Genomic DNA, 20,583 nt, shown 5'->3' on the forward strand with positions numbered 1-20,583 from the left:
TGTGAAATTTTTATTCTGAAACCAAGATTAAGTTTCACTGGTTCACAAGTGGGGGGGGGATCTAAGTGGGGGCTGTGGCATGATTCAAGTGGACACTGGCCCAGTCACTGCCTTCTATCCACCGGTGAAGGCCAAGTAGATGCAAACACACTCCCTAGACACAGAAATATGGAAAAGTCTCTGTTCTGGCACTTGTGTAAAATGGGAACCATAATTACCACCATGAAGGTTTTTATTGGGATTTGGAGTAATATATGCATGGAACCTGGTCCAGTGCCTGGTACATAGGGAACATTTTATACACAAGAGCTTGTTGTCTTTATTCTTATGTGAACTGGAGCAGAATATCCTAGAAGGTAACCCCATTACTCACAAAATCAGATAACATAATATCTTTCAAAGCCAGAAAGAAAAACTCCGCTTCTCTTTTCTCTTGTCCGTCCGGCATTCCACCGTCCTTAATGCCCTTCTTTAGCATAATTGCTATGGCGGAGGACACAGCTTGAGGAAGAGAAGTTACCCTGGCCCCTTCTGCATGCCAGCTCCTCCCTGGACAATGGGAATGCATTATTTCAATCTTCTAGACCATGAAGCTGAGTCTCAGAGAGGTGATGTGAGCAGTTGTGATGCTCAAAAAAGAATTTTGTGAGAGAATGAAGATGGCGTAGGTTGAAGGCACGTTGCAGACTCTAGTCTTATTCCCGTGTAGGCATCCCTTTGGGCCACGATGGGTGTTGGGACAACTGGATCCAGGACTAAGGAAAGTGAATTGTTCGTTGAATAGAGTCCATCAAATAGCCAAGCAGCTACTAGACATCTCCGGCATGCTCAGCCAGTACCCAGCTCTCCTATACGTCAGGAGATGCCAAGGCTTGGTGTTCATGCTAGGAGGACAAGATTAAACCCCCTGAAATGAAGGAGTGTCTGTCACCCAGTGATGAGAGAGGCTGGGCTGGAGCATGCGGGCAGGACCTGCAGAAGCTGAGTTGAGTGGGCTTACACCCCTGCAGGCCTTAGCAGCTGGACCAAGAACGCCTCTTAGTTTGGAAACACTCCAGACGCCAGACACTTCTCCCTCATTTTCCAAGGCAAATAACTCACTCCTGAGATTGCACAGACCATGGCTTGATGTTCCAGACTCCGGATTTATTTTCCCTACAGAGGGATATCCAGCGTCTCATAAATTGCAATTCTCCGGACCCCTCTTCCAGCCCAGAGGACGTAAGGGAGATTCATGAGTCCCAGAGCTTCGGTTGGCACAGCAGCCTTCCTGTTACCTCCTGGCCCTCACTGAGCAGGGCTGAGGGCGATGGGGTGAGGAATTAGCGTTCTGTCTGTTGAGCAGGCCCCCAAAATTGAGTGGGTGCATCCTTAACTGATTATCACCCCAGCAAAAAGGAAGGTTTCTCTACCATTCTTCACAGTGGTCCCAGCACAGGCTTAGGATGCAGTTGTTAAGCATCTTTGGTGTTTCTTTCTTGCTGTACTGTGGAAAAATCCCCTCAGTTCACCCGTCGCTTTCCCAGTGGGTGCCAGCTGAGATATTGCTAACTGTTGACCCACCGCTTACAGCAATGTTTAGCACACAGACAAGTATTGGAAGCACCTCAGCCTGGCTTCAAGGTCTTGCCAGAAGCCTGGCCCACCCTACAAACCCAGCCGTATGCCTGGAAAGTCCTTCCTTCTTGTCTCCACCAAGATCGATTCTTTTGATTCGACAGCTCCAGAAACCTCCTCCTACTTCCCCTCTCTGACCTCCTAAAACAAGCGTTGGCAAACTTCTTCTGTAAAGGACCAGATAAAAAGTACTGCGGGCTCTGAAGGCTGTCCATCACCTGACACAATTACTCAACCATGTTCTCGTAACACGAAACATAGACAAGTGGGCAAGGCTGTGTTCTGATGAAGCTGCTTACAGAAACAGGCAGCAGGCTGGGCTGGGCTCACAGTGTAGTTTGCCAACCCCTGTCCTAGAGAAACTGGTTGTGTGATTTCTCACTTGACCACCAACTGTCTGGAGGACAATGCCGTCCAGAGCACAGGACTAGAAATCAAGAGATGCTGCACTGTGCTTGACTCTGTCCCTAACTAGCTGTGTGGTTGTGAGTGAGCCATTTCCCTTTCTGGGCCTTAATTTCATCATCTAAAAAATGGACAAGTTTGGACTGTCAGTAGTTCCCAAAGAAACGGAATAGGTGGGGCAAGCTTGCTAAAAATACATATGTCTGGGCCCACCTCAAATTTAGGTCAGAATTCTTAGTTGCAGACAACAGAGTCCCTTTAGCTAACTAGTCCCTCTGAGCAGAAGACGTTTCATTAAAGGATGGTAGGCAGTTCAGAGAATCTCCAGGAGAGCCGTTGAACTGAAGTTATTTACTACATGGCCAGGGATAAGGCAGCCAGGAATAAAATACAGACAAGAAAAATGACCAGCCCTGCAGAGGACTGTTGTAGTGGAAGCGTCACTGGTAGACGCTTGGCATGGTGAGCTGAGGGTCTGCACGCATGAAACGCCACCACAGCCGCCCCAGAAAGACCAGGACCATGATGTTTGCCCAGAAATCCTAACTCCCTTCCCAGCTGTTGCTTCATAACCCACTTCTCCATCTAATCGCAAATGAGGCATCTAATCTGCTTTGAGCCTGCCTCTTGCTGCAAGGGAGTCTGGAAATGCTGTCTTATACTTGTCAGCCTCTAGAGGACAGGAGGATAAGCTAGAAAGGGGTTGAAAGATGGTAAGTCAGTTGCCTACACCATCTGCCACATCTATGAAATTGAACTTAAAGGGGGTCCATTTAGTTCAAAGGTCATCCAGGTTCACACTGCAAGGGTGAAGCAAAGTGGATTATTAACTCATTGTCTGAAGAGCTGGTAAAAACCAATCCAAAACACTCATCAATACGTACACTGGTTAATGCTCAGAGCTGAAGACGCTGCCCAGATCCTTAACTTACGGGCACTGCTCCATCCCAGCTACCCAGGTCCCTAACTTATAGCTGGTGCCATGTCCCAGGTGAGTTCCCTGAAAGGTGTTTTCTTTGTCCTTATAGTCTAGTTACAATTGTGAGGAGGAGAGCCAAAGAGAAGGATCCTTCCACTGAACAGGCAGCTTAAGGCTATTTTCTTGTGCTCCCTTCCAGAAGCAGCAGTCTATTCAATGAGGTTGTGCAGATGAACTTCGAGATAGCCAGCTTCAGCAGCCTCTCAGGGACTCAGCCCATCACCTGGCAGGTTGAATACCCACGGAAGGGAACCACGGACATCGCCGTGTCTGAGATCTTCATCAGCCAGAAGGACCTGGTCGGCATCGTTCCCTTAGCCATGGTAAGCGGTGTGATCAGGGATGCGCCTGTATTCAGCTGTCTGGTTGCATCCTTCCTGTCTTTCTCAGGATGTTTGCTGCAATGGTTTTATGGGCTGTTTACTTTAAAAGTTTCTCATCTTCCTCCTCCTTGGAAGTTGCTACATTTCATTCATCCAGCCTTTGTCAATTTCAGTTACTTTTATTCCAGCTCCATGATATTTGCCATATCTCTATACCAAATGTATTATTATTTGCTTTCTTTTTCTTTTCTAATTCTATTCCAGTTCTTTTTTTTTTCTGTTCCTTTTTTGTACGGCAACTTTAGACCACCACGTATATCAGTCAGGATAAGTATGCTATGTGCTGAAACAAACAAATCTCAGGTGCCTGGTGCAACGTAAATTACTCTTGCTTATACTACCCAGCTTAATGGTGGGGCTAGACCTAGACTGATGGATACCTCATCATCTTGTAGTTGTCACATCAGGAACACGAGGCTTTCTTGGTCACCATGACTGAGGAACAGACAGAGAGTCACATGCAGTCTCTTCTCAGCAATGGCCTAGAAGTGACATGTGCCACTTCCACACACATCCTGTTGGTCAGAAGGAGTCCCATGGCCCATCAGATTTCACGAGGGCTGGGAAACAGGGTACAGAGGAAGAGGGGCATGAACACCACTGTCTCTGCCTCACTACATGATCAGTCAACGCATCATTGACACAGATAGAACACAACACAAATACAGTGTATCAATCCTGTGTTAGGAACTCTAGACCCTGTGGAGCTGGTGGTGAGCAGGGAAGAGAGGGAAGCGTAAGAGGCTAGTCTGTAACTTTACTCTGTGGGCACTCACCCACATTGGCCATATCCTGAGACTGTTCTCCAGGGCCATTCCTATCCTTGTGCACCCCCTGCTAAGAGATGCAAAGAGCATGGAGTTTCAGAGGCATGTGAGGAGTATTCTCGTGTGTCTTTGCCAGAATTCTCCCCGACAGACACGGAGCCTGGCATGGACAGTCTACAATTAATTTCTGTTCAGCTTTGGAATAACCAGGCTTCACTGCCACAAGTTAAAAAATGTATCAATTAGGATTCTTTGGAGTACATGTGACAGAAAACCCAACCCAAACTAGTTTAAGGGCAAAGAGAATTCACTGGCTTGTGTAACTGAAAGTCCAGGATTCTTCCTGGTTCCTTCCATGTTCACCTGATCAGGACTCAGACTCTGCCACCAGGACGCATTTTGCTCTCTCTCCTGGCTGCACTCTCAGTCTACTCATGATGGCAAAGTGGTAGCCAATGCTCCTGCCAAATGGTTCAAGCTTCCAGCCCAGGAGGAGCACTTGGCCCATTTCCAGAATCCCTGACAAAGGTGTCATTGCCACTCACCACTCTTATTGGGCCACAGCAGTCACTGTGGCAGGGAGGGCATTCCCCTAGAGCTTGGGGTGGACTGGAATAGACGCTGTCAGTGCCCCCCGTATCCCCTCACCTTACCCCTTCAGGGCACGCCTGGTCTCTTCCACCCAAAGCACCAGCACATATTCGCCTGAGAATTTTGTCTGACTTTCAGAGCCCTCTTTCCCACCCGCACAGCAGGACAGAAGCACCAAGGAATTAGCACACCCCCATCCAAGAAGCACTCCCAGCCAATGACTCACTGGAGTCGGCATATAATCATTCCAGCTCCCTCGGCCCTCCCCTGGGTTAACTCTGACGCAGGAGTTCCACGTGGCACCCTGAATCTCCCCCGTGGGATTCAGCTCCAGTGCACAGTGGTCCCTTGCTGGATCACGCACCCTTGGGTGCTCTGCTCCCCGCCCCATCTCACTTCCCTACTCCCTTACTGAAGTTGCCTGCAGCTCCCAATAAACCGCTTTCAGTGGAGTCCTTGTCTCGCTTGTATTAGCCTCTGCAAAAACCCAAACTGAGAGATGCATCAACCCCACAAACCACATGAGTTTGAGAGGAAAGGAGGGAGGTTTTCAAAAAGACACTTCAGGGTGGATTCACTAGAAAAGGTATGGAGGGACACTGGGCAGCAGACACAACAGATGGCCCCTCCCTGCACCTGATGTGCAAGGAGATTGAAATTCCCCATTCAAATAACGAAGCCATTCCATACAGCCAGGATCAGCGGACTGTGACCCTGGGGCCAAACCAGCCTATCTTGTTTTTGCGAGTAAAGTTTCGTCGGAACACAGCCACGCCTGCTCATTTATGAACCGGTCACTTTCCCTCCAAAGACGAGGAGTTGAGTAGTTGCTGTAGATACTGTATGGTCCACAAGGCTTAGAGTATTTACTCTCTGGGGCCGTGGCTCTGTAGCGTAGTGGTTAAGTTTGCGTGCTCTGCTTGGTGGCCCAGCTTCGTAGGTTCAGATCCCGAGCATGGATCTACACCACTCATCAACCATGCTGTGGTGGCGTCTCACATACAAAATAGAGGAAGATTGGCACAGATGTTAGCTCAGGGCTAGTCTTCCTCAAGTGAAAAAGGAGAAAGATTGGCCACAGATGTTGGCCCAGGGCAAATCTTCCTCAACAATAAAATAAAATATTTACTCTCAGCCCTTTTCAGAGAAAGCTTACCAAACTCTGCTATGGAAGAACTAAAAGCTATTTCTCAATCCTGGCCATACATTTGAATCATCTAGGAGGGTTTTAGAAATTATTGTTATTTGGGCCCCACTCCTCACAAATTAAATAAAGATTGCTGGAGGTGGAAAGTGAGTGCCAGTGATTTTTAGAAGATCCCTGGGTGATTCCACTGGGCAACCAAGGGTAGAAGTTGAGTAGCACCCATGCGCTCAGTCTGACTTACAATGTCGTTGCTCTTCTGCTCCTGTTGTTAGCCTGCATTGATAAGAACTTATAAGCAAACATACTACTTGACTGAACTGCCTTATGGATTCCAGGAAATAGATCAATCAGAACTCATTGAGTTATAAAGCCTACAAACCCAACCCAGTTTAAATTTGCCTCATGTAGCTTAAAAGTCTAGAAAAGTGTTTCTTAAACTTTAATGTGCATACAGATCACCGGAAGATGTTTCTTAGGTGCAGATTCTCATTTGGGAGGTCTGGGTTAGGTATTTTTTAAAGATTCTGAGTTATGCCAGTGCTTATGGTCTGCAGACCATATGTTGAGTACCAAGGGTCCAGGAGTGCAAATGATGTCATCGTGGAAGGTGGTTTCTCTTCCTCTCTCTTCTCTGTGTGCCTTGTGGTTGGAGTCACTGTGCAGGAGGCTCTGTCCCCAAGGTGGCCCCTGGCAGTGCCATGCTGATATTTTCACAGCAGCATGTCTGACAGGAAGAGGGAAAGCCTCCTTGCCAATTGCTCAATCAAATCTCCGGGACTGTCTCTGATTAGAACTGATTGGCTTGGCTTGGGTCATGTGCCCAACCTGAAGCCAATCACTGAAGCCAAAAGGGTGTGATGCTCTGATTGGCCAGGCCTGGGGAACATGTCCCCGCAGAGCAGGTGTGGAATCAGACTGAGAGCTGGTGAGCATGGTGCATGATGGGAAAACCTGGCTTCCAATGACAGAGTGGGGAATGGATGCTGGTCAGACACAACAGATGTCCACCACAGGACGTATTACCTACCACAAAGATTTGTTAATGCTTAGAGGTTGGAGAATGTTTCCTCTTGACTTTTCCTGTCCTAGAATGGGCATCAACAATCTATAGCCCATGGACCAAATCCATCTGCTACCTGTATTTGTACACCATGCGAGCCAAGAATGTCTTTTGCATTTTCAAATAGCTACATTTTAAACGGTTGTATAAGTAGCTTGTTAATATGCTCAATTTTGCCTCTTGGTTCATAAACCCTAAACACTTTCTGTTTGGCCCTTTGGAGACAATGTTTGTGGACCCGTGTCGTAGACATCAGCATCAGTTCTAGGGTATAGGTGCCTGGTTACTGTCCTAGCTATTTCAAGAAGATAAGACACTCAGATACTTAGTAAAGTAAAATCTTTATAAGGATATGAGATATTATTTTGGCCACACTTTTCAAGGGACAAGAGAGCCCTCTTTGAAGCAATATATTATTATTGTGGTTATTATATTTTCATAATGCCTTTAAGGTAAAATGAAATGACTACTTATATCGTACCCAGAATCCTTTTGTTTGCAAGTGACTGTAAGTGAATGCAAACTGGCTTCATCCAAAAGGTCACTGATTGGCTCCCATTTCTGCACGGGGCCGAGACGGCAGTCCTGACTGCTGGGCGCAGGTTCTCGTGTGATGGCGTCATCTTGCGTCCCCTGGAATGTACAATTTGACCTCAACTCTGCCAAGCAATGTGAAAAACTGGGAACTTTACTGAAAGGTCGATAAGACATGAGACGGTTTAGAGGAACTTCCATTCTCTTATTTTCTGTATTTTCAAAGGTTTTTCTAGAATGAGCTTTACTACACTTATAAGCAGCCAAAACATAAACTTTTCTTGGAAGTAAGTAGCAAATAAAACTGGAGTTTGACTAGGAGATGAGAAATTAAAAGAAAAAAACGGAGCAAGAAGCGAATCCTTAGTTTACCTGTTGTCAGCCAGTAAGTCCAATGGTTACATCCTTGAAGAAATTAATTCCCCCAATTGTTGCTCATTCTAAAGGAAAACAAACTTCAGAAACATAAGACAGGATTAGCATATTGGGGAAGTTCTCACCTTAAAATCAGACCTTCTCAAACCCCTTCTTAAATCTGGGGAGAAAGCTGTGAACCCAGCCATCCCAGCAGGCTGACCTCTCCCCCAGCGGCCGCTCCCAACTCCGACGAGTACACGAGATGGACTGAGCAGAGGAAAGTGTCTTAACTCTCCCACCAAGTGACCCGTCGAGGCAGGAGCCACCAGAATCACACTGTCCCCCGGCACTATTCCATGTGGAGAACACAGACCCACAAAGCGGCCATTGCTAGCCCCTTCAGGCTGGTGTGGAGGCAGGAAAGCTCCAGGTTCCAGCTCTAGGGCCTTCAAGCATCTCCCTCCCCTCTGTCCCTGCCCCAGACCCGGGGCCCTCGCTGCACCCACTTTACGCTGGGCGAGGAGAGGGAGTGTTCTGAGGCCCGAGGGCTGTCCAGGGGTGCCTGTGGGCAGCACGGACTACGAGATGAAGGAGCATCTTTGGTTCTCGGGGTTCAGCTCTTCTTTGATGTAAGAAAAAGTATTCACATCACAAGGTGAAGCCCCACGATCATCGACCAGGCACAGACCCCCCCGTGGCAGTTTCTGCATGTTGGCAGCGGGCTGATGTCTTTTCAAGAATGAAAGGGGCCACAGAATCCATTCCACCGTAAGCTGAGCTCAGGATGTGCAGGCTGTGTGGCTATTCACTGTAGTCGATCCTGAGAAAGCAGCAGCAAACAACAAGACTTGGCCTCATGGGGTCTACATTCTGGAGGCCAACAGACAGCAGCCTGGTAAATGCTTCATAAGATAAGACCAGGTAATGAAAAAAAAATGATAAGATGTTGCTGTGAAAGCGAATAATGCTGGCAAGGGGGTGGAGTGTAACTGGTTTCTAATTCTGTTAGTGTCTCAGAGTTTCTCCCTAGACTTTACTTAAAAATAAAAAGCTAGGGGCCAGTCCTGTGGCATAGTGCTTAAGTTCGCATGCTCCTTTTTGGGGGCCTGGGGTTCGCAGGTTCAGATCCCGATCACAGACCTACACACCACTCATCAGCCATGCTTTGGTGGCATCCCACATACAAAATAGAGGAGGACTGGCCCAGATGTTAGCTCAGCGACAATCTTCCTCACCAAAAAAATAAAATAAAATAATTTCTGCCTAGTCTAGAGAAGGCTGAACCCCTAATTTCAGCAGTTGTGGGAAGAGGCCCTTTGCTTCAGGACTGACTGACTTGATCCCGGATTGAATTTCCTGGGAGGTGGTGAGACTTTCCTGGAATATTGAAGTTTCGAAAGGTTATCATTTTTCACCTTTGCAAACTTAAGATGAAATCATTTCCCCTGACCCCTGCAAAACAGTGGTAACTTGGGGTCTTTTCTTATATAAAGCTTTCAAAATTCTTAGAATGTGTCCCTATCTCTCTGCATAAAATCAAATTGCAAATAAAGTGGCCGTCACTAGAGCTGTTTAAAGGAGAGACTGCTCCTTGTTCTGAAGCCTGCAAAATGATGATCTTAATCCTTAATCCTCTCTGGGGTGTCGTGGAGATTCATTAAGGTCTGAGAGATCCCTGGGGGCCCCGGGGGAAGCGTGCAGCAGGAGAGGGTGGTGGGGACACAGGGGTCAGCAGTTCCCCTCCTTGTCTGCCCTGCCCCGCCCTGCTCTGGACCGCAGCCCCCAGCCTCCCTCGCGCCCTGGCTTCTGGTGGGTTTGGCCAGGGGGAGGCACCAGAGGTGACTGGACAGAGTGGAGAGAGACAGGCTCCTGTAGTGGGTTCCATTGTGTCCTCTCCGAAAGATATGTGGACGTCCTAACCCCCCATCCTCCACCTCCGTGCCTGTGAATGTGACCTCATTTGGAAATAAGGTCTTTGCAAATGTGATTAAGTTCAGATGAGGTCCTAGATCCAACATCCTCGTAAGGAGAGGGATTGGACGTGGAGGAGACGCAGGGAAGAAGGCCATGTGAGGATGGAGGCAGAGATGGGAGTGGTGTCTCTACAAGCCAAGGAACGCCGAGGATTTCCAGCAACCTGCAGAATCCAAGAGGAAGAAAGAAAGGTTCTCGCCGAGGGGCTTCAGAGGGAGCGTGGCCCTGCTGACACCTTGGTTTTGGATTCCAGCCTGCAGAATCCTGGGACGACATTGTGGTGTTTTAAGCGGCCCAGGTGTGGTGCTTTGTTCCAGCAGCCCCAGAACACTACTGCAGCCCCATCTTCCAGCCCAGGGGATGGTCTGCCGGGGGCGTGGTCCTCTGCCTACAGCTCCCATCCTGCCAGGGAGTCTGTTTGCAGTGCTTCTGCTGTCTGGTTCCAGTAACTGGGCTGCCTTCCCTTGGCTATAGGCCTAGGACCCCTAACAGCTCCCAGCGGGGATCAGTGTCTGGGTGCTGCACCCGCCCTGGCTACTTCCTCTGATCCTGCCCGCAGCTCTGCCATTCCACTCTCCCCAAGTCAACCCCTTTGAGTGGGCCATCTGTTTCCAGCCAGGACCCTGAGGGGTACCTGAGGAGTATGTGCTGCATGCTCCCTCTAGGTTCTCCCTCCGAGAGAACCCACCACGATTGGACAGACATAGTCAGGAAGCAGTCCTGATCACCAAAGGGTCATCTTTCTTCCGTGCTTCACAGACTCAACACTGAGGGGTGACATTAAGGCATCTCATTGAGGTACCTGAAGCCCATAGTCTGAGTTTTATACCCAGTGGCCTCCCGTCGATACTTTTCTGCATTCCTTCCTGTTGCTAAATCCAGAGAGCCAGGCGTGGGGAACTGAGTGTGCGTGAGCAGGTCTGCGGCATCACAGAGATGCTGTTGGATCCGCTTGTCAATCTACAAGTGACAGATGGCTTAACCCCGCTTTGGGGTCCCTAGGGAAGCATGCGGGTGATATCCTCCGGGTTCTGGAAGGTGAAGGCAGGCGTTTCAAAGAGCTGGGGGGCCTCTCCTTTGACGGGGATGGGAGAATATTGTTTTTAAAAAGAAAATGGAAAAATAATGTTTTATTGTTTTCCAGAAACATCCTACCTCAATGTCCATGGTCCATCTCCAACTTGAAAATTTTACTTTTGCAATTCTCTAAGAGTATTTTAAGGATGGCTTTGATGCTCTGGGGGAATTGAAAAATGTTTGCTCGGTTGAAAAATAACTCTATGGGCAGAATAAGTGTTTCCTTGTCACAGCTGGAGATTTACTTTGGAATTAAATTTTAAAATATCCCTCCCTCCAACTCTACGGCACAGATTTCTGTCTGAAAAGCAAATCTATGACGTATACGAAGCCGTTTTGATTTGGTAGTAATGTTTTCAGGGTTACGGATTAATTATCCAATAATTGATACCTTGCCCATCGCCTGCCACAAAGCAGATGCTCAAAAACGGTGAGCGATGATTGCTGTCGTCGGCACCAGGATCCGTGTTATCTGAACTTGAGCTTCCCCATCAGTGCAAGGAAGGGTGAAAGTGAGGGATGGCTCAGGTCTCCTCTAAGTTTGTACTTTCCATGACTTTACGTACTTTACTGAAAACCGTGTTCTAATTTTAAAGACTGTGTCACTTCATTGAGATGAGGGATGAAGATGGAGAACACGCAGGTGGTGTGAAAGAGTGATGCTACGACAGGAGAGTCAGCAGGCACGACTCAGGTGCGCAGAGGCTTCCTCCTCACCCTGCACGTCGGCAGGAGCCCCATGTGATGGAGGAGGGGTGCCCAAGAGAGGAGCCCCACCCCGCAGCGTCCAGCAGCTGCCAGCCCTTTGCACCAGCCTCTCTTTTGGGCTTGGCCGCTCACTGCTGAGTCTACCGTTTCCTTAATCTTTTCTCTCACTAGACAATAGTGTAGGAATTGGGAACTCAGCCTCAGGAGCCAACGGTGTTGGTGCGAATCCTAGCTCTTCCTCCGAATGGCTGTGTGACCTTGGACAAGTGGCTTGATCTCTCTGTGCCTCAGTTCCCTCATCTGTAAATGATAATAAAAAATAATACCAGACTCCTAGGACCGTTTTGAGAATTAAATGTCCCCAGAACCCCTTGCTTGGTGCCAAGTAAGCCTTCAGGAAACGCCAGCTGCTTTGCATTAAATGAACTCCGCGTTAAACCTCTATTTATATTTAAAGGGAAATGCTGTTCACTAGGAACTGACCCTACATTTGTGCAAACAGAAGACCAGGAGATAAAAATGTCACAGTGTCCCTGCAGGGCTCCGTAGTCCCTTGGGGAACCACCGAGAGTCGCACAGGTCCAGGAACCTGAACCGGGAACCTTGCACCTTCATTGTCAGTAACCTGGAGGGGAAGCTCGGCGTTCCCTCCCACTGTGAACTCACATCCCAAGCCCCAAAAGGACGAGCAGCCCGCACTGAGCCGCGTCGCAGGTTTCGTATCCAGTCGCCGTCCGCGAGGCCTCGAGCTGCCGTGTCCACTCTTCACCAGCGTGAACCGGTGGTGGTTATCACAGCCAGCTCCACGTGTCGCTTCTCAGTGCAGCAACGCGGAAGCACGCGTATTACTCTATCTGAAATGGGATGTTTTTATACTGTGATAACTGTGTGTCAGCACAGTTGGTTTCCTTTGTAAGCCTGCATGTTTTATTTTGTGCATTTCAAACCTTTATTCGGAGAAGGGATTCCTCCACCTCGCCAGCCAGTGAGAGCCGCCTGTGATACAAAAACAGGCTAAAAGGAGAAGTAAATCCTCACACCCGCCCCGCCCCAGCCTGCGGGGAGAAGGGACGCACCATGGTGAGCTCTCCTTATTAAGCCCCTACTGTATGCCAGGCATCGTTTAGCTGCTGCCGAGCCCCGCCCCCCCAGCATCCTGGTCCCCGCCTGTCCTCCTCCCGGAGACCCGCAGGCCTGGCTCCTCCCCAGCACTCCAGGCCCTGCGCCACGTCCTCCCGTGAGGGTCTCCTCCGACCCTCGTCCGCCCGTAGCTCCTGATGGTACCCACGGCGGCCTCCTGCGCCCCCAGGCTATCTGTTACCATTCCTTCGTTCCGTCCTATCTGATCAAATGATTGTTTTATCGTTCCCTGACATTCTCTTTCTTATGTTTCTATGATTTTACGTATTTATTGCCTGCCTCCCTGGCCCCCTCCACTCTGGCGTGCTGGCCCCGTGACAGCTGGGATGTCGTCTCTAGTTCATGCTAGCCTCGAGTCTCCCCCCTTCTATTCTTTCCATCTTGCATCAAACGTCTGCCGCGGGCCGGCTGTGTCCAGGCTGGGGAACAGCAGAGCGCGGACGTCAAGCCCCTGCCCCTGCGGGCCGGCTCCGAGGATCGCCCGGCCGCTCCCACTGCAAGTGCCCCGCGCGCCTGGCTCGCCTGTTCGCGCCGCCTCGGAGCTGAGACGGCGGGTGCGCAGCCCGGACACGCTCCCGCTGCACGGCCAGCTCCCCAGGCCCCGGCGCCCCGTCCAGGGCTGCTGGGTCCTGGCAGCGCCAGGGGAAGGAAGCCGAGCAGGGCCCGAGACTACTGGACAGGACAACAGCCAGCCTCCCGCAGGCTCCAAGCGGCCAGTGAAACGCTGCCGCAGCGAGAATCCGTGGGCGCAGAATTCGCCCCCGCCTGCTCCCCTCCTGCTGCCGCGCACGCTCACGTGGCGCCCACCCGTCTGCGTCGTCTTGTCTCTCAAACAGATCTCAGAGGCAGCCAGGCCTCCCACCTTCCCGGCCAGGAGCCTCGTCCGAGCCACCATCAGCTCTTGGCTGGTCTCCCTGCTTTTGTCCTGACCCCGACGGCCCATTCCCCACACTGAGAACCTGACCGGATCTCTCTCCTCGGGGATCTCATCCTTCTGACAACTCCCCGTTGCACTTAAAAAAGAAAAATAAGTGCGATGAGCCTCACCAGCACCCGGATGGCCCTCAATGCCTGGCCCACGGCTGCTCTCTGATCCATTGAACTTCTCACCTCCCCTTCCACTGCCCTCCAGCCCCAGGACCTTTGCACATGCTGTCTCCTGTGCCTAGAGCCTCTCCCCAGATCCATACTGTGTTTTCCTCACCATATGCAGGTTCTTGCTTAAATCTTCTCTAGCAACCTCAACCACCTAGTCTAGAACCACAGCCGGGTCCTTCTCCATGCCCTGAGCCCCTTGATTCTCTTTCAGAACATGACAGAAAATTGCATATTTATTTATAGCTTCACTGTCTGAATTTCCCCACTGGGATGTTAGCTCCGTGAAGACAGGGACCACTCCTTATTAGCACCACTGTCCTGGTGCACCGTGGGTGCTAATAAGGAGCTGTTCAATGAATGAATGAGTGAATGAGTCACCCCACAAGCATAAGCTCCTCGAGGGGAGGAACTGTTGTCTTTTCCGTCATGGGGTCACCAGTGCCTAGCATGGCTCCTCCCGAATGGAACTCGCTCCATGAACACCTGTTCCCTAAGCTTGTGGAGCCTGAAGGAAGACGCATCACCCTGGTTGTTTGGTGTCTTACCAGCGGTGCTGCGGCCAATGTGAAAGAATTGTCAGCCTTTATTCCACAGCCCCCTAACTGTGTCAGCACCTCAAACACGATAGACGTCGATCTGTGAATGAATTGATAATTCATTCTAAGGAATTGTCACACAGGAAGGAAGAGGAAATATTTTGCAGGAACACACAGACTACGCGTCCATGTGGACGTAATGGATTCTCTGGAGCCATTGCAGTCTCCCTCGCAGATATTCTGTGTGTGGAGACCTGTTTTACAGCATTATCCATTCATTTTTCAAAGGAGAATAGAGTTCAAGTGCTACGCAGGGTTCTTTGTTCAGCTATTGTTAATAAATCTTGAGAATGAAAAAGCAAGTTGAGGACGAAGAGGAGGGCGGATTGCACTGTTTCAGTGGTTCTCAAACTTCAGGACGGTCAGCGTCGCCTGGAGGACTGGTTAACACACGGCTGGCCGGCCCCACCCGGAGTTAGGGTTCAGGAGGGGGGTGTGGGGCCCGAGAATTTGCATCTCTAACCAGCTCCGGGTGACACGGACGCTGCTGGTCCAGGACCACACTCAGGACCACGGCCCCGGATGGAAGGGCTTCCCCTTTCTCTGCTCCATGTCCCCTGGCAGCCCCCGTCTCTACCAGACGTGATGTCACGTGTGTATCTGTTGACCCATCGGTCGTCCATCTCCCCTCTGGCCGCTCATCTCCGCGTCTGCAGGTTCTCAGGCTTGTTCACTGCGTGGCCTCAACTTCCAGAAGGTGCTCAGCACGTAGCGGAGGGTCCACACATACCCACAGTGAATGAATGAGTGATGATGACGTATATGCCTTCTACATGTTCCTGAATGTTATAGAAGTTCAGTTACAGCCTGGGAAGGAAAGGTTCATGTTTAGAAACTTGTAAAGCAATGTCATCCCATGGAACTTTCTGTAACGATGTCCCATATCTACCCAGTCCAGTGTGGGAATTGTTCAGTATGGGAACCACCTGCCACATGGGGTCATTGAGCACTTAAAATTGGCCAGAGCAACAGAGGAATGGAATTTTTAACTTTACCCAATTTTAATTAATTTAATGCCAGTAGCCACATGCGCTTAGAGGCTCCTCCATTGGATGGGGATATAGATGATGATGATGCAGGGGACGATGTTGGAAATACAGGTCCAGATTCTGCTCCAGCCCCACTGTGAGACACAGCCTCTCTCTGCATTGTCCTTCATCTGTTCAACCCCCAGTGTAGTTCTTATGGGACCCTCCAATGTTGGGGCTACATTTTTCTTTCATACTGTATATGATCTGGTATATTAAACTCAAGAAAAAGCATAATAGAAGATCTTTGAATTCCTTGAGTTTTATCAGCACAATTCTGGAGCAGCTGTCAAGAACCAAACTCAACTGGATTAATCACTAGATTGTCAATAAGACTTCAGGCACGGTTGGATCCAGGTGCTCAAATAACCTTTCCAGGCATTTGTCTCTTTTCCTCAGTTCTGCTTTTCTATCTGCAGGCTTCCCTCTCAGGCAGGGTTTCCCAAAGGGTTTTCTGTCTGCAGGCTTCCATCCAGGTAATTTAGCCTCCCCGGGAGGAAATCTGCCTTTTTCCCAAGAGGTCCAGCAAGTCTCAGACCTCACCCTGGGCCTAGCTTGTGTTGACATGCCATTTTTGAGGCAACCACACTGACTATGATTGGCCAAGCACGGTGTGTGTGCCCCAGAAGAAAGCCAGGTCCGAAAGGAACCACAAGGTATTGGAGGGGGAATGGGGAAAGGACCATCGGGGGCTTAGCAGATGAAACCCAACAGATGCCCATTGTCCTGGCTTTCCAGACAGCCTGGGCGGGGGTCTGCTTCTGCAGCCTTGGTTTGTGGTTCACTACTCTCCATGGAGTAAGAGCCCCAACCTGAGCTAAGCATCTGGCTTCCACAGCCACCAACCTTCCTCCTCTTGACCTAAATTCTTCCCTGGCCACCTCGTGTGGGGTGTTGTGAAGACGGAATAAGGGATCATTCAGAGGCTAACGGCATAGACCTTGGCAACTGCCTGGTTCCCAATCCCAGATCCACTACCTTTGGAGCTGTGTGCTCACTGGCAAGTCACTTACCCTCTTTGTGCCTCAGTTTCCTCACCTGCAAAATGGAGATAATGAGGGGCCGGCCTGGTGGTGCAGTGGTTAAGTGCACACGTTCTGCTTCGGTGGCCGGGGGTTTGCCAGTTCGGATCCCGGATGCGGTCATGGCACCATTTGGCAAGCCATGCTGTGGTAGGCGTCCTACATTTAAGTAGAGGAAGATGGGCACGGATGTTAGCTCAGGGCCAGTCTTCCTCAGCAAAAAGGAAATGGAGATAATGATAGTCCCTACCTCATCAGGTTGTGGTGACAATTAAATCAGTTAATATTTCTGAAGCCCTTAGAATGGTGCCTGGCACGTATTAGATGCTGGATAAATGTTGGCCATTGCTATTTTGTGAGTAGCAATAGGAACAGTAGTATTAATTAATTAGCTCCTCCACATTCATAATAAAATGCCTTATTTACTATGAAGGAGCGAATTCCTGTTGTTTGTTGATCCGTACAGACTTTATTAATGTTCTTTTGCTCTTCAAGTAAGTACTCAAGTTCATTAATATTATGCAAATTTCTGCCCCAACACATCTGGTGGAATTGTGCCCTTAATTACCGATGAGTAGAAAAACAGGAGTGTTTTTTTCCCCTAAGACTATGAAAATGAGCAGATAACGGAGTAGGAGCCTCTGGGCTCTAAAGAGCCGGAGGGCAGTGGAAGTCTTCTCCGCGCCCCTCAGGCGTGCGCAGGATCGAGGAACTAGTCCAGCCAGGGCAGCCCCCTCAGCGTTTAGCCGTGTTGCCTTTCATTCATTTTTCTGGTCAGAGGCTTCTCCCGTCCTCAGATCTTGATGGAATTCATCTCCTTCAATCCTATGTGCCCTTGTCCCCCGGGAACCCCTAGACCCTTTCAGGGAGCCTGTGATGGAAACTATTTTCATAATACTGTTGTAGTTATCTCTTGTTGCATAACAATTTACCCCAAGATGCAGTGGCTTAAAATAGCAGGAAAGGGCCAGGAATTCAGGACCAGTCTGCTGCGCGGGGGTTCTGTCTCAGGGTCTTTCACGATTTGGGGGTCAGGATGTTGGCCGGGGCTGCATGTCTGAAGATGTGACTGGGGCCGGAGGGGCCTCCTCTGAGGTGCTCACTCCATGGCTGGCAAGTGGCTTCCTGTCCAGAGGGCCTCACAGCGTGGTGGCTGGCTCCCCAGAGACTGAGGAGGGAGCTGCTGAGCCTTTTATGTCGGCCCCCGCAGTCTCACACCGTCGGTTCTGCTGTGTTCTATGGTTCCAGCCCCCATCTCTGACTCAGCCTGGGAGAGGATCACACAGGGCGTGACCACCGGGGCAAGGATCACGGGGGGCCATTTGGAGGGGCTGCCTCTCCAAGATGCGTGATGTGATTTGCCTTCTTCACTCTTCCTGTCACAAGTGCACAGAGGCAGGAGATGATCCTTGCTCTAACAGCCAAGGGAACGTGTGCTTTTGAAATTTGGAGTCTCTAAGCCTTCTGGTTTTAATTTCTAATACGATAAATACCGATAGGTGTAACCTAAATGGGCAAAAGTCCTTTAGGGGCCTCAGTCATTTTTAAGACTCTAAAGGGATCCCGAGACCAAGCGTTTGGGAATCCCTGGCCTGGGGAGTGGGGCTGGCAGAACTGAATACTAGGCATAAGAAGAGATGTTTAGGGAGAGACTAATCCCACATTCTCACCCTGAAATCTAGTCTTCCTGACAAACGGTTCTTTACAAATGTGTGAGTTATCCGTGAGCATTTATTTACCTCTCCATCTAGAATCCTCTTGCTGGTGGAGCTTATTATTCACTCCTTCATGTGACCTTCCCCCAAAAATTCATGAATAGTGATGAATACTCCCAAGGCAACGGGACAACAGCTAAGGGCAGATGTCAAGCTAACACTAGATTGTGGATCTGGTAATAGAAACTCCATATCTAACAGTATGGCTTTCTCAAACTTTTAAAGGATAGGAGTTATCCGTTGGTCTTAGGAACCAAAAAATTGGTGCAACTAACTGTAGTCATAGCTTCATGTGCAGAATGACCTATCAGCTCATGCACTGAACTAATATTTATTGGATGTCCGCAGTGTGCCAAGTGAATGTTCTAGACTTCAAGTTTAAGGCGTGAACAAAATAATCAAGGTTCCTGCCTACATGCTACATGAATTGACATGCCCTTGTTTAATGAGATCGAAACGTAACAAGGCTGGGCTGGATTTAGGAACCACTACCTCTCTGTCTTAGGATAGATAGCTGTGAAAATGTCTGTGCACTTCCATTCTGACATTCATGATGTCCTGAGGGAAGGTGCAAACCACTGGCCCAAGTTGTGTCTCCATGCAAATTAGAAAAAGAGATGCCCTTCCATAAGGCACTCAACTTCCCTCTATCAGAAAATCGGTGATGTCTGCCATGTGAATGTGGAGCCCTTGTGCAGTGCAAAGCCTGCCCAACTGTACTTGGCAGCCCTGCCTGAATGTATCTGCAAACCAAGTAAAACCCACTTTCCTCTATCTAATGTTTGTTTCTTCGTTAGTTTTCCTTTCATCCCCTTTTAGGTTTCAGCACCAAACCAAGGACTTTGCTTTCTGCCCTGACTGTGTTAGAGGCTAAAGTGACTGTCATTAGTGGCTTGAGATTTGTGGTGTGCCTTTCACTTCCTTTCCTTCTGAAGGCGCCTTGAAAAGAGTGGATTTATTAGAGAACAAGGACACGAGCAGGACAGGATTCCTTTCCAAGCACGACTGTCCGGCAGGCGTAGCATCACGCAGTCCTCCCTTGCTGACAGAGGCCGGGCTGGTACGGGCGTACACGTCGCTCACGAACGTGAGAAGTGAGGGGGGTCACTCAGAACAAGTAGTTTAAATCTCTCACTGTAATCAGACCTAAAATTCCCTGACAAACGTGACTGTTACCTCAGATACATGCTTACAGGATGTTAAGACACTGTAAGTAACCAGCTCTCTAGGGTACCACCTTGTCTCCTGTGCCGGGAGAGAAAGAACGTTTCCCAGACGCTCACAGCATCCCCACTGCACACAAGTGCAGAAATCGCCCAGGCCAGAGCCCGTGCGTCCTGAACATCCGTGAAAGGGAAAACGAAAGGAAATCATTACTGGAATTTCATTTTCCGGAACCGTAGGTGGCGGCAGATTTGAATGAGAATTAATCTTAGTATTTTGCTTTATAAATTAATACAAGAACAGCTAGATGAAATGAGATTTTTTTTTTTTTTGGCCTCCATCTGGATTTTGTCACAGAGTTTAAAAAGGTCAAAATCAGCACATTCATTGATTTTATTGAAAAGTGCGTCTTTGCCTTCCAAACACTCACAGGGGAGAGTTCCAGTTTTCCCTTTGAGGGGCCACCTGCTACCAGGTGACCCACGGACCCTGAAACAGATCTCCATTAACGAAAGGCAGCCCGCAGCGTGACTGTGCCTCGCAGGGCTGTGGCAGGACATTGTAAGAGCCCTCAGCAGCTTGTCATTCGGTTTCTGAGTCTACAGAGAACTTCCGAGCCGCCATGGCTGACCGACCGGGTGGGTGCCGTCTACACAGGGTGCAATGCTGCCATGCCACCTCTCTGCCCCAAATCCTGCCCCCGTGGGAGTTGCCCTCTGCCCACGCATTGTGGCCAGGTCCACAGCTGAGGACACTGTGCATTCATGAAGCCCCAAAAGGAGGGTTCAGCCACTTCCCGATGCCCCCGGAACCCCACTCCCCCCACTGACCTCCCCATCTCGGCTCCATCCTTCTACTCACCCGCAGGGAGTCAATCTCCGTCACTTCTCCTGAGCCCTTGGGATGCTCAGGATTCCTGTCATTCTCCTTTTTTTTTTTTTTTTTTAAGAAAAAATAGCTTTAGTGAGGCATAATAGATGTACAAAGAAGAAAAACTGCATGTATTTAATGTATCCAATTTCCTGAGTTTGGACACATGCATATGCCCTGGAAACCATCGCCCAGTCAAGGTCACAAACATGCCTGTCACCTCTCGAAGTTTCCTTGTGTCCTTTGTGTCTTCGTTTCGGTTTTCCTTGTGGTGAGAACACAACCTGAGGTCTAGCCTCCTCCGACGTCTTCACCGTCCTGTTAACTCCAGGCACCATGATGCTCAGCGGA

The 20,583-nt window shown here is 49.5% G+C and overlaps 1 protein-coding gene across 2 annotated transcripts in view; it reads left to right on the top strand.

The window, feature by feature from the left end:
* Positions 1–20,583, top strand: part of LOC103554537 (transmembrane protein 132C) — a 347,380-nt gene that overhangs the window by 272,250 nt on the left and 54,547 nt on the right. For both annotated transcript variants that reach the window (XM_070627296.1, XM_070627295.1), the window contains one exon: positions 3,141–3,324. In XM_070627296.1, coding sequence (XP_070483397.1) covers positions 3,141–3,324 — 184 coding nt within the window. The remainder of the gene's footprint in view (positions 1–3,140; positions 3,325–20,583) is intronic.

This window comes from Equus przewalskii, chromosome 7, assembly GCF_037783145.1.
Source record: "Equus przewalskii isolate Varuska chromosome 7, EquPr2, whole genome shotgun sequence".
Classification (NCBI taxonomy): Eukaryota; Metazoa; Chordata; class Mammalia; order Perissodactyla; family Equidae; genus Equus; species Equus przewalskii.